Source organism: Trachurus trachurus (genome assembly GCF_905171665.1).
Source record: "Trachurus trachurus genome assembly, chromosome: 18".
NCBI classification, from domain to species: domain Eukaryota; kingdom Metazoa; phylum Chordata; class Actinopteri; order Carangiformes; family Carangidae; genus Trachurus; species Trachurus trachurus.
The window spans coordinates 20,315,668-20,333,802 of record NC_139909.1 but is presented as its reverse complement, the minus strand read 5'-3'; the positions used below and the strand labels follow the sequence as shown (position 1 = coordinate 20,333,802).

Here is an 18,135-nt window from a genome sequence, read left to right as displayed (position 1 = left end):
TCAAGTAGCCCCTGGGTCTTTCAGATTGTTGTTTTGATTTGACAGGCCATAACTTTATTGTTTTGGTCGGCTCGTTGACATTATTTCAGGATCAAAGCTGTAGCCTCTCTACAAAGCTGATAAGGAGTTGGTGGAGACCAAAACAGAGCTAAAAGGAGAGTGATGAGCACTAGAGCTCATCAGGTGGATCCTCTGCTGAAGTTAAATGAAAGTTCCTGTTGTTACTGGGTGATTTTGAGTTATTTATAGTTATATATTATTATATATAGTTATAGTTATATGCCGTTCTCTCTCCTCATTGGATAAAGGTTGTAGGATACAAGGAAAGTTTTCTCCTCGGCTTACAGCAGAGCAGAGTGACTGACAGACCCGTGTTTCAGACCAAACACTCTATGTAAGTGATTGCTGTCGGAAGATATAACTATTTAAGACTTATATTAACACAAATATATCACTTACTTCTGCTTTAAGTATTTAAAGACAGTAACTAGTCACAAGTTAGATTTGCCACAACATAAACACAAATATCTAAGATGTCTAAGTGATCTGTTGTCAGCTCGTCCTGTTTCATTATTGCAGGTTAAAAAAAGTTAATTTGTTGAAATGTTTTTTATATGGAGAGAAATAAGTAAACATTCAATAATTACAGCACAAAAACTCCATATGTTTACAGGCTTTAGTGCATAATTTGAAAAACAGGATCAATTAGGTTTTTAGGTAGGTCTTTTTTCATTAAATTAAATGTTGACACTCTCCACAAAGAGAAAAATAAAGCATTTAGTAGCTGTATAGAGTAGCCTCTACAGTATATCCTCCTGTATATACTGTAGTACTGAAGGCTCACAAAACAAATGCCTTTGAATTGCCTGGGAAAAAAAAAAAAAAAATCAAATATGCATGCTAGAGGCTGGGAGGCGTCAGTGACTGAATAGATTGGAGTAAGCGTGGACGTGAGGGAGATGGATGTGACTGTCGCACGCCGACTCAACGCCAGCGCCCTTTTTCTACTCCCTCTCAGCCCCGAGGGGAGAACTGGCCTTCCTCAAAAGAAGGAGGCTTAAAAACAATCTCTGAAAGAGTGAGAGCGGCGCCGTGGTGCGGTGGGCGTCAGTCAACCAGTCAGTCGACCAGTCAGTCAGTCAGTCAGGGCTCCACTGTCTCCCACTCCACAGAACAGGTAGCCTGAACTAGTTTCTACAAAGCTGAGTCGGAGATTTAATGCAATGAAAAGCCTCTGGGCCCTTTTAGCAATTTGGAGTCAACACACAAATACGCCCACGCTCAACTGGAAAGACTTTCCATCCCTGCCCCTTCATGTGCTGAATGGAGGTGTGTGTGCGTGTGTGTCTGAGCATGTGCTCAGTTTCCCTACTGAATCCCTCCCACAACTCCCTCCTTCCCTTTTCTGATCTGAAGCAGCACATCAAGCGGTCAGTCGGTAAAAAAAAAACAAAAAAAAAAACAGTGCGCTCTTTTTTTTCTTTCCCCAAATAACTGTCCATTTAAGCTGCAGCCTTCTAACATAGTTCCCACCCACGCGGTGCGGGGTGAGTCAGGTAATTTAACACATTATGATCAATGAGTAAAGCGAGGCGCTGCTGTTACCCCGCAGACTGTCCAATCTCTCCCTTCGTGAGAGGAGAAAGTTCTCTCGGAAGACGCCGTCACGTGGCCGCCATATGGCGACAGAGCCATATAAAGTTTTCTCCAGATGCCAGTGATGAAATGTTGCCTTCTGCAACATTAGACAGAGTGCTGCTCTTGACACTGTCTGTGTGATTGGCAGCATTTCCAGCTGTTGGTAAGAGTATCTGTGCAGGCTGACTGTGTGTGCTTTTTCTTTTTTACGCTGACGACATGAGCTCCGGCATCTGTTGCACGTTTGAAATGTTGAGCGAGTGCGAGATTAAAATGAACAGTGATACTGTGTTCATCAAAAACATTTCTGTGTTGCCAGCTTAAAGGGATAGTTCACCCATAATTCAATTCAAATTTCACTCATTATCTACTCACCCTCATGTCGACTAAGGGCTGGGAGAATTTTCAGAGTCCTCCGTGCCTTCTCTGAGTTATGGGGGGGTCCGCGCAGCAGTATTTGTCCATATAATGGTTGTGAATGGATACCACTTTTCTTCGTCCAAAAAGACACACCAAAAAATATCCAAATACCTCCATACTGCTCGTCTGTAATGTCTCTCTTGTATTGAAGCCCCGACATGAGAAATTGTTCCGCCGGTCAGTGCAAATCTCGACTACAAACAAGCTTAAAATATAGACTTATTTAATTTTTTTCGGAACAATTTATCATGTCAGGTCTTCAATACAAGAGGGACATTACAGACGAGCAGTATGGAGGTATTTGGATGTTTTTTGGTGTGTCTTTTTGGACAAAGAAAAAGTGAGCCCCATTCACAACCATTATATGAACAAATACTGCTGTGCGGACCCCCCCGTAACTCCAAGAAGCACGGGAGGACTCTGAAACTTCTCCCAGGCCTTAGTCGACATGAGGGTGAGTAGATAATGAGTGAAATTTGAATTTTGGGTGAACTATCCCTTTAACTGATCGATTTGAATTTTGTATAAAGAAAGAGTTTAGTTTTCGTAGACATGTCTGGCGTCTGGGTTTGGTGACACCCTCGGCAGAACTTCACCATTATACGGAAAAGCGAAGGTGAAAGCAAATAGTTAGATTCACCGTCAGACGGAGCGTGTGGACGGGAGCTGAGGCCGGGTAAATAAAAAGCAGCAGTCCCTGGGCTACGGGGCCTGAGGCTATTGCATTGCTAGCAGGCAAACAGCCACCCAGCTGCCCCAGCAGGGTAGGAATATATCAGGCAGCCTATTGGATACCTGACAGCTGATTTAGCTCCCCCTTAATGAGCAGAGGGCTCTGCTGCAGAAACCCCACAATCTATTACATAACAAGCACAGAGAGAGGCCCCACTGCAAGAGATGTTATATTCAGTAAACAATGAGCTAATAAGAGTTCAAAGCATGTAAGTGTTGTGAAAAAACAGTAATCCAGCACGTTAGTATATGATTCAGTATATTAGACCTTAAACTTATACGTTAAGTGTATATAAAGACAGTAACTAGTCACAAGTTAGATTTGTAGCAATGTCACTTTATTTCTACATTGCATTACACAGTGCAGTGCTTTATTTTACATTGTTGCTATTGTCAACAAATCAGATGTAAAGACCAGTTGATATTTAGCAACCTAACCTCGTAAACTAAAATGTAAACCTTTAAAAACAGGCCACAGATGTCCACAGGTTACACAGCATGGGGTCTAAATAATCTCCTAAAAACAGCTGGTTACCGAAGTGTTTGGCAAAACATTTGTCGAGGACTATTTTCAGCTGCGGATTTATACACATAAGTCGGTATTTACAGCAGCAGGAAGACAGCGTTGGTCATGATGAACATGTCACCCGGTCGCGGTGCATCGACACGTTTCTAATACATGCTGGTGTTTGCTCTATGCTAAGCTTCATCAGGCTTTGGCTAAATAGGTAACAGAATCACACTGTTGTTGGTTTTATGGATTTATTAGCAATGAGACAGAAAAGTGGATATGACCTTTGCTGAAGACTATAATAAATGTAGTTAAAGTTGTGCTTTAGAATAAGCAGCAGCTACATGTTATTACACACTGCAGCTGGTCTGCTGTAGTTGCACTTTATTTGTTCAGTTATTTACACAGTAATCTGGTTGGACCTTAAATGTAAACACTATTGAGGATTATACTGTGATGTTATTAATACTCGGTGTTCAGTAAATGCTGCATTCCAGTACGATCACATAACAGAAATGAAGCAGCACTGTAACAATCGATGGTCTAGGACCAGTGTTACGAAAACTCTGATTCTGACCTCAGCGAGTCTTGCTTGGAAGTGTATATGTTCTGACAACACAGATGTCAGAGGGGACCCTCAGGACCCCGGCCTGTCACCGCGGGCTAGCCATCCAGGGGGTTTGGGGGGAGGGCTAAATTAATCTAGGCTAGGCCAGTAAGGGAAGGGGTCACAGTTCGCTGTGTATGCCCCGCTGCTTTAGCACCGGCTGACAGGCCACAGGAGTCTGAAAGTCCATGATGTACTGGCATTTGCTGGGCTCCTTCACCGATCGCAAGGCTGTCTCTGTTCCGCATGTCAGCGTGACCTAGAAAAGCACAAAGAGAGAAAAGTTGAGGTGGTGTGGGGAGAAGTGCTGTTGTTACCCAGAGTCAAGAGCATAGCCAGTTTTATCTAGGGAGGGGGGAGGGGGAGGGAGGGGTGATAGAAGACGCTGTCCTGCCTTTTGTTTTAATGATTTTCCAACCTGTTTAAACTTTTGTGCAGGAGTGGGGAAACGGCTACAAATGACAGGATTATGCAGAAGGAGCTGGCATTTCAAACATATTCAGGTCTCTCCTCAAATAAAAGGATTGCTCTGCGCACAGGTTGTGTTTTTATCGCCGCCTCAACACTGCAATCAAGAAAACACGAGAACCCCAAGCGTTGCCGCGGCTGCGGGACACTGGCATTATGGGACATCTCGGCTGCCGTCGGCGGGACGGGGGGGAGAGGATGTGATTATCGCTGTCGTGTCATTTAATCTGTAACATTGACGCCACCCGCAAGAGGAGCGGGGAGGGAAAGAAAACACAACTTATTTTACTTCTAGGGGGTTTCCATAGCAACCTCTCACATCATACTGCACCCTGAACAGACAATCCCTCTGGCGAACAAAGGCACCTGGAGAGGGGGAGAGATAGGAACTTGACAGGTATTATTGTGCTGAAGTTTTGAGCCTGGTACAACCGCTGATTTGGATTTGTCCTGTCGTTGGATTAAAAATAGAGGCTTTTCTCATGTCACTTATGTATGTTGTTGCACTGATGTACAGGTGTGTGTGGGGAAAATGTCTGTAGTGGCAGATATATCGGTTCACAGACGACGAGTGTTGGGATTTTATTATATAAATTGCAAATTTGAATTACTAGAATATTAGAGTTCTTTGTCTGACTGTGTGTCAGTATTTCTGCTCATTTTACATGAATAGAAATAATTGAAGTGAAATTAACTTCATCTTGTTATATAAAACAGATGTTTACACAGTTTTCCTCTAAAACTTGTGTAAAAAAAAAAAAAAAAAAAGGTAATAAATAGGATATCGCATTCCATTAAAGGCTAAAAAGCCTAAAAAAATACTTAAATAGGATATCACGAAATAAATTGCGATAATATTGTATCATGGCTTAGGTATCATGATATTGTGATATATTGGGATTCCCACCTTTATAATAATTTCCCAATTGAGTTCATTTAGCATCTGAATGAGTATAGTCAGGACTGAGAAAATAAGCCACATGTCTGGGTTTTAATTAGTTTGAGCTGTAGATAAGGATATTGATCAAAGCTATTTCTAACAAACATGTGTTCAGATGGACTCACTACAGACACATACTGTATGTGTGTGTTAGTTGTAGCCAAACCCACTGCTCACGTGTAACAGTCACAGTCCACTCAAACAGTTGAGTTCAAGCTCCCCTGTGGACTTTAAGGATACACTGTGCACTGCTTGAGTCTTGGATTACCTCCATATCCACCAGTGAAACAATACATCATTGGTCCCACTCCTCAAGTATAGAGAGAAGTGTGTTTCAGAGCAGAAAGAAGAGAGCACTATCCAAAGATGAGGTTCAGCATTTCAAAAATAATGAGCGTCGACTTCTGACGAGACTTCATTTATGCCGACTGCACACGGTTAGGAGGTCGTATCAAAGGAATTCAGTTTAGTCTTTTCAAAGGCGGCCCCTGGATGGCATGAGTACATACATTCACAAACGGCATTTATTGGACTCTGATTTGAAGAGGGGGCCAGGCAAAGAAAAATGAGATGATTAAATGTGCTACATTTTTAATTGAGCAAATTCTCACACAAAATGTAAATGGGTGTCATGAAAAGTAACAGAAATGTGGAAGGGAACCCTGGGAAAACGGAGGGTGGAGGAGGAGAACGCTGCGAGAGAACGCAACGTAAAAACCAATGCAGACTGACAGAGAGAGGAAAGCAAGTCAGCTTCCATCACTTGGCTTCGGACAAAACATGTTTTTGCCAGAGTGCTGAGCAGGCCACAAGCTTCTGCTACTGATTGACTTCTCCTCCAGCGCTCAAACGCACACATCCTGTCCTGTAAAGAGCAGACTGGGCTCAAATGGTCCATGATGAATGTGAGGAGAGGAGAGGAGCGTCGCTCAGCCTCGCTTTACAATTAACTAAAGTGATATCCGCACGCATGGACATGATATCAGGGAACTTTGATCAAATTTGGTCTTTCAAAGAAAAAAACACATAAAGTAAAACACTAATTAGCAAAAATACACTGTTTTGTAGTTTTGTAGTTAACCCTTTTTCTTATTGAGATGAATGAATGGATGGGTGATAGATAGATACCAGACAGACAGATAGATAGATAGATAGATAGTAGACAGACAGACAGACAGACAGACATTTATGGTCATACGTTTATGACTGACAAATGCCGTAATGTCTCTTATTTTGAAATTTCCAGGACGTTTAACTCTCCTGTGGTATAACCATTTCCTGTTAAGCCTCCTTTACCAGCCTGCTGCAGTATATTCATACTGAGAATAATATATTCTATTCTTCTCAGCCATTCTTGAGGTCTATACCTACATACAGTACAGGCTCTTATTTTCTCTGGGATGTCACCTCAAACAGGGTGTGTTCCTCCATTGGTCTTTGATTACGGGGCAATCGTAGAAAATATGGAAGCGGTCTGCATTTTGCTTTCCGCCGTTTCTCCAGCAAACAGGGTGGTTACCGCTATAGTGGGATTTCTGAGGGGGTTGTAGCAAAATACCTTATCAGGTTTTTCCCTCCTTTTCCGCGAGCTCTATTGTTCCCTCCATATTGTCGTCTATTCTTCCTCAGATTATAATCCTTCCTTCTCCCATTTTGTTTAAAGGCATAAAGCCGAATGCTTTTTAGGATTTGACTGCATGAAATGATTCCACCGGTCTAAGCAGTTCTGTCAGCTTTTGTTATAATATGTTGCATCTGCAAATATTGATAAAAGTCTTGGTTTTCTAATAAGTGTCCCTCTGTAAGCACTTCTAAACAGATCAGTGTTCCCTCTGTAATTACACTGCATAGAGCTGTTATTCCATTAGCCGTCCAGTCCCTAAATTCAGCATCCAATTTATTCGGTGTAAAGTCTGACTCATATGCACACCATTTCAGAATAGCAATATCTCCCTCTAGTTTATATTCTTTTCTAATAGTGGTCTCATACTTTTGGACCCCATTGTATTCATTTTAATGGATTCAATCCTTGAGCTGACACTACAGAAAGGAAATAACTTCCATCTTTCTGTGTCCTTCCTTATTTTTTAATTTACTGTATAGGGAAATAGCTGTATAGCCCATCAGCCGACGCCATTGGAATAACTGGGTTTTACCAATGTCAATGTATCCTGATAATTTACCACCGATACATCAAAATGTTGAATTTCCCCTGGATTATGTCGAACAAAAACCATTGGAATTAATTAGAGTGTGAAAAACTTTCCGTTAAAAAAGGAACATTATACTGAATTTTCATGTAGGCTGCTGCAAATGAAGAAATCAGTGTTTCTTGGTGCAGTGCAAGCAGATGTAATTGAAACTTTATCAAGTCAAGTTGATAAATCATTTGTTGTTTCCCTATTTCGCATAACAATCTGTCAGGAGTCTGTCACCACTTGATGAATGTGGCCATCTTTATATATGATATTCCTTATATCACTTCTCCTTATATCAATTATATGATCAGGATGATGATGGAAATGTATGTTATACTAAATTGGAGGCAGAGTTGCATTTGTATAAATTGCAAATGAAAACAAAACAGATCAGAAACCCTATATCACAGTCTGTAATATAATATAAAACATATAAAACAAGTCAAATGAGTAATAACCACCTTGTTCTCTGCAGTTGAAAGTAAATAGAGTTCACAGTACATCATGGGAACATAAAAGTATTATATATTATTTGCTCGCATTTGTGTTGTTCAACAATGTAAATCAATATGTAAACTAACAATCATAAAAGCATCATTGGTATGAATATTTTCCTTGAGCATATTTGCGATTGTGAAACGGAGGCTGTGGAATCTCTCTTCTTTTTGTTCCCTCTATCCATCTGTTTATTTGACATTCTGACAGTGTGCACTTTCCATTTGTTCACCTGTCTATTAGTTTATTCATGCCTTCCTATGTCAGTGTGTGTGTGTGTGTTTGTATGTACATGTGTAGTACTCACTGTTGCACTGCGTGAACCTCCTTGCCAGCAGGGCTCTCCATTCTCATACACCATCTGACTGTACGGGTTCTCCTGCGTTCTTACCCACATCCCCCACTTCCTGAAAAAGAAAAACAGAAATAAGAAAACACATAGTGATTTTCGATACTTTGCTTCCACAGAGTTTTTTTTTTTTAAATCTGCAATTTCCTCTCTCTTTTATTCGCAGTTAGAACAAATTGAACATAGCAACACATCATTTTTTAAACGCCACTCGATCGGCTTATTGGAAAATACTTTCTCCCAGTAAAAATAAAAAGCTGGCAAGATGGCCGGTCTGGCACTGCCCTTCTTCTGGTTGCTGGCACCGTCGCTTTTCGCGTCCCTTCTCCTCTTCAACAATGGAGGGGAAATATTAATTACCATTTTGTCAGAGTTAATTCAGTATGCAATAACACACAGGGGAAGGAGAAGAGAAAAAAAAAAAAAAAACACAGTGAAGCTCATCTCAGACGAGCCTGTGCCTGCCCAGTGCTGGCTAATTACATTCTCACCAAACATTTCAAGGGGAGTTAGGGAAACCAAAGCAAACCGGGACACCGGTGGACACAGTCCAGCAACGTATCCACAGAGGCCGTGTGATTACGTGTTTTTTACCAGGTTTAACTTCCTCTGATCTTTCGCTGAACTCAAGCCGCTTCTTTGAGGCGGTGACGACCTGCCGTCGTGCTGCTGCTAACTGTCGTTTTTCTTTCTTTCTTTTTTTGTTTTGCTTGTAAAACATTGTAATTCTGTTAGGGAGGAAAATCTTTTTTCTGCATCTGGTTGACTGAAGATTTTTTTTTTTTTTTTTTACTGAAGTGTGCCTGGCTTTGATCTCCGTCCCACATAGGCTAGCAAACTGTTTTCTGTCTGCAATGCTAAATAGTCAAGACGGAGGAAATCAATCTTTTCACTTTCAGGTAAATGGGAAAAGAAACCTGATGCTCCGCAGGCTTCTTTTTTTAATCAACCCCTTGTCAATGGTCTGTTAATCATTCTAGATAAAAAAAAAAGAAAAAGAAAATCCTAACGGCTATAAATTCAACGTAACTTTTAATACGTCTAAGTGCTTTTCTCTCTGGTGCCAACCCTGTCACAGGTGCACAACACTTGATGAATGTGGCCACGCTGACCTTTCCACAGAGGCAACATCGCCCCTACTCCCTGCTCTCAGTCCTCATAGAGGCTAATCTGCTGTAATTCATGACCCACTGCTATATTTTCATTAGTCTTGATTGATCTCAAAATGACATTATACTGATGGACTGATGCTGAATCATTATGTCAGATTTGTCACTTGTCAACATCACTTTTTCGGGAAGTTTCCCCAAACATCAAACATGTCTGGATCACCAATTTTAAAGGGATAGTTCACCCAAAATTCAAATTTCACTCACTATCTACTCACCCTCATGTCGACTAAGGGCTGGGAGAATTTTCAGAGTCCTCTCTGAGTTACAGGGGGGTCCGCGCAGCAGTATTTGTCCATATAATGGTTGTGAATGGTACTCACTTTTCTTTGTCCAAAAAGACACACCAAAAGACATCCAAATACCTCCATACTGCTCGTCTGTAATGTTCCTCCTGTATTGAAGCCCCGACATGAGAAATTGTTCCGCGTGATTTGCACTGACACAGGAAGAGCAGTGAACTGAGACACTGGGAGCTTCCGCTACAAACAAGCTTAAAATATAGACTTATTTAATTTTTTTCGAAACAATTTCTCATGTCGGGGCTTCAATACAAGAGGAACATTACAGACGAGCACTATGGAGGTATTTGGATGTTTTTTGGTGTGTCTTTTTGGACGAAGAAAAGTGAGCACCATTCACAACCATTATATGGACAAATACTGCTGCGCGGACCATCCCCATAACTCAGAGAAGGCACGGAGGACTCTGAAAATTCTCCCAGCCCTTAGTCGACATGAGGGTGAGTAGATAATGAGTGAAACTTGAATTTTGGGTGAACTACCCCTTTAAAAAAAAGAAAAAAGAATATGGCAGGCTGTGGAAATACACATTTTTTCTAGTTCTTTACTTTATTCTTGTTTGACCTTGGAGAGGGTCAAACAGGGAGACCTCTCTGATTTGTAAAAACCACTCTGCGGTGGTTACAGACACGTCTGTCTTCAGGTCCCTCAGTGTGGCTTTTCTGCCGACCATGACGCGCATGGCTTATTTAAGATGCCTGAACGGGTTAGTCGGAGGTGAATTGCTCACACAAGTGGAAGCCGAGCTGGGCCCGAGCGTCTCGCCTTTTTCCTTCCAGCCTGTTTGATTGGGTTTTAGCACTCTGTTAGCACCGGGGAGGCCCTCAAATGGATTGCTGTCAGGGCCCGGCAGACATGGCAAGCGGAGAAAGTGACAGTGCTTCTGCTTCTCGCTGCTAGTTGACCGCCGATCCCTCGCGCATCACCTCCGCCACCCCCCACCCCCACAACCCCCAACATCCCCTCACCTTCGTTCACTTCCTCCTTTAATCTCCATTCTCGCTCTGTCAGCCGTCCCGCGCCCCAGGAGGCAGCGTAGGCCCTGTCAATTAGGCTTGAGTTATCACTGAGATGTGGCCAACACACTCCAGTCATCTGGACTCGCAGGAGTCACGAGATGGAATCTTATTGACAGATCATTCCCTGTAATAATACCTACTTGCACTCGGTATTGGCAGGCCTATTTCCTACAGTCATTCTACACTTATCACCAGAATAGTGCACACAGCTTGTTATTTACACCTTGGAAGGAAAAAAAAACACCACCACATTGGACCTTATTGCTTAATTTCATGGCATTAACATTTCTATATGTTAGTCTGACCCTGTGACAGACAATATAGCACAACCCAAATGTGTAAAATGGACCCCCTGGCTCAATGACAACTTCATTTTCTCCTCCAATTTATCACAGTTGGGCTTAAAGCTGCAGACATGCTACAGATGATGTCGGCTTGCTCTGGCGGCAGCAGCAGGGCCGGTCTCCTTAAATTATCTGGGTTACTGTACGTATTTTCTTCCTTCATAACATGTTGGCTGATCTGCCGCACCTGTTTTTCTGCAGCCAAGCTGGAAACCCTGTTCGCCTGCCCGGCATTAGAGAAAAAAAACAAAAAAAACAGCTCACACCCCAACATTACTATTCAGATCACTGGCTCCAATTTTTCCAAGGGAGAAGACACATTTCTGTTTTCAGTACAGTACAAGAAAAAAACAAACACAAATGGAGATAATTAAAATATGTAAACAGATTAACATTGGCAGTGGAGAGTAAATCACATCTTAGCTTTTGTGGAAATCCATTCCCAAACCACATGGAGGCAAGAGAGGGGCCACGGAGGCAGACTTCCTTTTAATGATTAATGACGGGAGATATTGAACACATGCTACTTTTAAGACTTAAAACGTCGAGAATCTTATTTAAGGATATCTGGGTTATGACTCATTCTTTGTCTGGTGTCCTCTAATACCATAAAATGCACCTTCCATCACAGATAAACCTTTAATAGCGGCGTATCAGGCCAGCTAAACCCATTACCCATACATTTACTTTACATTGTGGATGAGATAGTAGGGGGGTGGGAGAACTCAGACGTACCTCTAACTGCTCGCTTTCATTTAATTTCCTCTCTGAATCGCTAAGGTGTGATTTCCATTGATGCAAAGAATGGCAGATGGAGCTGTGATTTAATTACATCCACTAGCCACGAAAATACCATTAAAAAATTGCAGTTTCAGCTCCTTTAGAGCCAAGTTTACTGCTAAAGACTCAAGATGGAGCCGGAGAAGGATAGAAAAACAACAATAACGTGTCCAAACTTCCATTTTTCCCCCCATTTTTGTGAATGTTATGACAACATCGGGCTGCAAGTGATATTGTTTTACTGACTTTTTATAATCTTATCCTCATTAGGAATAATTAGCGTTAAAAAAAAGCTGATTAGCTTCCTTTTCTTCTTCTGATAATGGCTTGAGCTGATATAAGCTCTTCTTATTTCTTTAAAACGATGCGGTCGCCAGTGATTCTGTTTTAAACTTCACCGCGGCGCTAATCCTCACGCCTCGAGTGATAAATCCCGAAGATCCACAGCTAATCTTGCTCAACACTGAGTGGAGAGTTACCCCCTCTGATATAGCCACAAATCAACCTTTCAGAAGCAATTATCATTTAGACAACTCTACTCTGGTGTTTAAACACCCCGCAGATACTTTAGGGGGGGGGGGGGGGGGAGAGAGAGAGAAAAAGAAAAAAAAATCTGGGCCAAAAGTGTGTATTTGTGTATGCATTGATGTGTGTCTGTGTAAAGCTTGTGTGTGTGTGTGTGTGTGTGTTTTGAGACCCTGGGCCTTCACTGGAGAGAAACTGGATGAACAAAACCACAGGGAGAAAAGAACACAGTGGTGGCCCCGTTTGGTATGTCTGTGGTTTCCTCAAGTAAACTGAATATAAATTTGCTCATTTGCCTTCAGTCCTCTGTGTGTGTGTGTGTGTGTGTGTGTGTGTTTGTAGACATTAGAAAGCTGACGTAAGCTCCACTGAAGCATCATGGTTAGACTCAAAAACTGCATCCGTGAAACATGCTTACATCCATATGTATCGCATGTGAAAGACTTCTAACAGAAAAGGTGCTAATTTGAAAGGAGGAGAAGCTAAACACATTTCTCGGTGTGAGGTACTGAAATAAAAGGCCGTTAGGTTTTCTTTCTTTTTTTCCCCCAAAATCACACACTGTTCTGGCGCCGGTATTGAAACATTTCAGAAGCTAACCAGCCCTACAGGCAGCTCCTATCTCTTCCTATTAGAGAGCAGCAGCATCAGGCTAAGTCACTCAAACACACTCAGCTCATTTGCAGTAACTGATGTGCCAGCTCAGCATCAGATTACTTGTAAATACTCCTCTCTACCCGGCACCTCCTCATCCTGAATCCTAACCTTAGCCGCGATGCTAATGACATACAGTACCAGTGTTAAGATGGTGCAACGTCTGCGCTTATTACTGTCACTTTCGCACTGTAGCATCCGCTCATTAGCCGCCACGGCGATGAATTACACCTCGCAGCCCCTCGCTCGCTTTAACAAGGGGGTCTGGAGCAGCCAGTTAGCCCCCTCCTCGCCGCCCGCGCCCGTTAATGTGCTAATCATTTAAAGCCTGAGACGTGGCAGGTGAGGAGAGACAGAGAGAGAGCAATTTGGAAACCGCTGGTTCATTTGGGTTCGGTGAATCACCAAAAAATAAAAAAAAAAGGCCGACCACCACCGACCGTGTGCCACTCACGTAAGGTCACCAATCAGCGAGCGGCTGCTCTCAGATGAGCCCGGCCACTGTTATTACTGTGCCAGTCACTGATGCTCCTCTCGCCCTGCTGCCACCCATGGCGCCCAGCACCTTGCTAAATAATTTATAGGTGTTGGAACATGTGAAGGGCACATGCTCGGGCAGGGCTTTGCTTTCACTACATGTCATGTTCCTGATATACACAAAGAAGGCGTTCATACCTCCTCTTTTTGCCTTTGCTAGTAGGTATTTCTAAATTATGGAGTGCGGGAGTGGATTAAATATATTATTACATAATGAATACTAATGAACGTGGGGATATAAATAAATCCTCAACAGGTCAGATCTCCCACAAATCAGATGTTTCTGTTTAATGTGGATGTTTGGTTGGCCGGTTTTCATAGAGTGTTGACCTAATTATTTTACAACAGTGTGACACATTTTGTGTGTCTGTTCGCGCGCATAGACATCAACGGCGAGGCGTTACGCGGGCGCATCAGCGGCTCCTGACAGATATGAATCGGGGGCTGATGTCAAACCCAAATCAGTATTCTGTTAACAGCTCACTTGTGCCTCATTAACGACTGGGCTAGATGTTGCCATGGCTACCCAGCAGAAAGGCCATCAGGGGTTCACAGTGTCAACTCCACCCACCCTCCACTGCCTACCACTTTAACCCTCTCCTCAGACACACAAGAGTCATTACCCCCTTCACCTTGATTGCCAGATAGAGTGTGGGCCGATGGGTTCAGGGACACATTAAGAACACAAATATATAGGCGTTTACATTTCCTATAGTAGGCTAGTGAGTGTGTTGAGTGTGTTTTTTTGTCTTGTATGTGGTTGTCAGTAGCTGCACTACTGTACTGTGGCATGCTCCTCTTTGAGTGTTGGGCATAAGCGGCTGCCATGTTCCCAGGTAAAGAGGGGCCCTCTCTTTGCTAATGGCACTCCAGCAAATGACCTTGACAGCTTGAAAATGAGCGCATTAAGTAGAACACTTAAATGTATAATTATGCACTTGTTCCAGCGGAACTGTCACTACTCTGTAGGTTAAATCATTACGGCTTAGATAAGATGGAAAATAAATAAATAAATAATAAAACATCTTTTATTTTTTATTTTTTATTTAATGCCTATCAAAACAATTAAGAGACGAAACTGGCTTTGATATGAACATATGAGGGGGAGCATCACTCCACTCATTAAGTGAACGCATTCATAACGCAATGCAAATCAGTGGCGGCGAGTAAAGCAACAAACAGCCATTAGTCAGTTTACTGAAAAGAAATGTGCATGGAAATGTGATGTGCTTGTTTTCGACGTGACAGCGTGATAAAAAATTTAATCAGGGGAGCAAGATAATGAAGATTATGCATGTAACACTAGCACTGTGTGCTGCTTGTATGATGCAAACCTATAGAAATATTAAAATTAGGGATGTACCGAAATTCTGGGTCGATACAGATACCGATGTTTGAAATAACAATTTGGCTGATGACCGATGCTGGTACCGATGTTTTTTCTCGGTTGTTTATTCCACTTTTGTGTAAAGGAACCATAGAAATCTTCATTACTCACAAAAAAATGTCATTTTCGCTCACTTAACCTTAGCAAATTGAACGTGCACACACTCTCTGGTGTCTGTGGCGCAATATGCCACAATATCACTGCCAATGCCATCATTATTTTCCGATGGCCAATGGCAGTCAATGAGGCGAATATCAGCCGCATGCATTGGTGCATCACTAATCAAAATGTAAAATGTAACGTGTAATGCCTTTACATTAGAAAAATGTCTCATCATCCAAATCCAGGTGTCATATAAATGTGACGTCGCCCATACTGTCAACAATACGCCAGTATCAAATTAGCATAAAAAGGATTGTTATTCAACCTTCACATACAGATAGTGTTCACTCAGATGAACGCAAATTAATAAAACTTCACTCTAGAATAATTGATTAATTTGTTCTCTTAATTCGTCTAGACAGGGCTGATTATGAATAACTGACTTTTTATGACTGAGGTTTTTTTTTTTTTTTTTAGCAAAGTGATACTGAAATACATTTATTATTTCTGTCTTTAGTCATCCTTAACAAAAGCCATTTCCCATGAGCCCTTGACCGTGGAGAGTTAAAGGTCACCAGTTCAACACAATGAGGTGAGTCAATGAGCGGGTGGAGGGCCGGAGACAGCAGGACAGTAAAGACCGAGTGATGGAAATGTTTTTCAACAGCAGAGATTACAACTAAAAAAAAAGCATGTATGATAATTTATCGTTAGCTTGCCCACTTATAAACTGACGTTAGATGCTAATCCACTTTTTACTTACAACTGATTGTTAGAGCTGTGGTTGTGATTGCTGGTCATTTCTGTACTTAATTGACCTAACACTGTCAGTGTCTCACACATCAGAGCTGTTGGAAGCTGAAAACAATCAAATCGCAACACTGTCAAAACGTCGGAAAAATATCCTTCTTGTATTTTTAGCCCGTATACCTGGCGGCGCTAAGTCGGAGAAGCTACAGTATTTTGTCGAGAGCTTGTTTCAAGTGTGTCGTTCCCTGATTCCATCTCAGGTTGACGTTCAGCTTCTTTGTGCTCATTTGTAACCTGCTTGTGTTTGAGCAGTTTTACAGTAATAATCTTACAGCTCCCTCGCGATTGCTGTGCAATAAAATGGCCACCTATCGAGATAATTAGCTACAGTAATTTTCTCCTGTTTATACATGCGCAGCCACTGCAGAAAACTGCAAGTGAACAGTAATTAATCTTGGAAGGAGAAGGGACGTGATATATTTGCCATCACAATTTCATTCCCCCCCTCTTTATACTTTTTAAAATGACGTTTCTTTAGCTGCCCTCAAGACAAATTGACGCTTATTGATCAAATACATATTTTCATATTAGAGTAGTCTCCTGTCGTGCCAATGAATTTGCTCAGCTGGATCGTACATGCTAAGGCCTCTCGGAGGGGATTGACAGCCTGGAGGCATTCACATGGCTGCACCTCTGCCTCTCAGCACCTGGACATTTTCTCTGTTACATTCCGGGGGATCTATTATTTAAAGCGCTATAAGAGCTGCAAAACAATGTAAGGTCACAAGCCTGGCAAGTCGTTGTGAGAAAACTGTTGTTGTATGTCTGTACGTAGCTCCAAGAAAAAGAAAAAGGCAGATGTGGAGAAATCACACGTATACAGTATAGCTACAAACCGTCAACCTATTTGTATTTTCCACGGTGGCCAGAACATCCCACTCTCTCTGGGGTTGCTCTGTGCTGTCATTTCAACTGCCTGGCTCCTTCGCAGTGGGCACACACAGTCATTCACTGTGGTTTCAATGTTGCTAGGCTACCTCACTTCTCCACTGTTTGCTGTTGAAAATCTACTGTTCAATAAAGCAGTTCTAGGGAGACCTGTGGGTTTGAATACTGAGCGATATGAACCTGCAGGAGAAACTGACAACACTAATAGCTTCTTTTTTTTAAGTTTCACAATAGACTTTTTAAATATGTTTTATTTGTTCCTGTGAGTTGACAACATAGTAGCGCTATCTGTGCCTACCTACCTGCAGCCTATGCATCTCCTTCATAATATTCATGCATCTGGACATTTATAACCTTCATACATTGTGAGTCACAGCCCAAGTGGTGAAAATCTTCCCTTTTTGCTGCTCTTTTAAGCTTTGTATATTCATACCTCAGTGTCTAGGAGTTATTATTGTTATTCCTGTTTTGTCTATCCAGTTTTTCAGCTGGGCGTGTTCCAAGCTTGGACCGTTAAACGCAGTGTGTTTCCAAGGTTGAAAGGGTGAACAACAAGCAAGCTGCTCGCCGGGGCCCTGCACAATTTCAGCGCTGCCTTTTCTTCCTCCTCCTCCCGCCGCGTGCCCCTCGATGATGACGAGTGCAGAGCAGTTTGACCCCGGCACAATAGAAAGGCCCCGGCTCCTTGAACTTTCCAGGGCGACACACGCCGACCCACACCCCCCACCCCCCCACCCCCTGACCCCGACCGCGTGGCCACCTGATTTCCCTGGAGTCCCAAAACAAAAAAACTCATTGGATGACCCCAGGACTGATCCCTTCCTCCTCCGCTACATTTAAATCATCCCACCCTCCTCTGTCTGGAGGAAACAACGAGGATGCTATTCTTAAGGCTTCCTATTTTTATTCATCTGTCCACATACGTCTACGGGTGGATACGTCCATGTTTTTCGATTTTTTTTCCCACATCTTTTCCTCCACGCTGACCTTTAGAAAAGCATAAAAGATTACCGCTGTCACTTATTTGGCTCAACATGCAGAGCGAAGGTTTCCGAGTTCAAACCTCTCTGTCTGTCTGTCCTGTATCATTACGGCAGGAGCCATTTCCATGTGTTTATCCTAAGCTGACTCTGAGAGGGGGCCACATAAATATTTCAAATGCACTTCAGCTCGTGGTGAAAGGTTATTATGGCCAGGCACTGTTGTGAGGGCATACTTTAAAGAGTTGTTTTTTTTGTTGTTGTTGTGGTTGTTAGGAGC

General features: G+C 42.3%; 1 protein-coding gene across 1 annotated transcript in view; it reads right to left on the bottom strand.

Annotated features, from left to right (window-relative positions):
* Window positions 1-3,165: 3,165 nt before the first annotated feature.
* LOC311001781 (glucosidase 2 subunit beta-like) overlaps window positions 3,166-18,135 on the bottom strand; it is a 139,155-nt gene continuing 124,185 nt past the window's right edge. The window contains exons 14-15 of the mRNA XM_083992938.1: window positions 8,317-8,416; window positions 3,166-4,167 (exon numbers count right to left, since the gene is read on the bottom strand). Of these exons, the coding sequence (XP_083849064.1) occupies window positions 4,030-4,167; window positions 8,317-8,416 (238 nt within the window). The 3' untranslated portion in view covers window positions 3,166-4,029. The remainder of the gene's footprint in view (window positions 4,168-8,316; window positions 8,417-18,135) is intronic.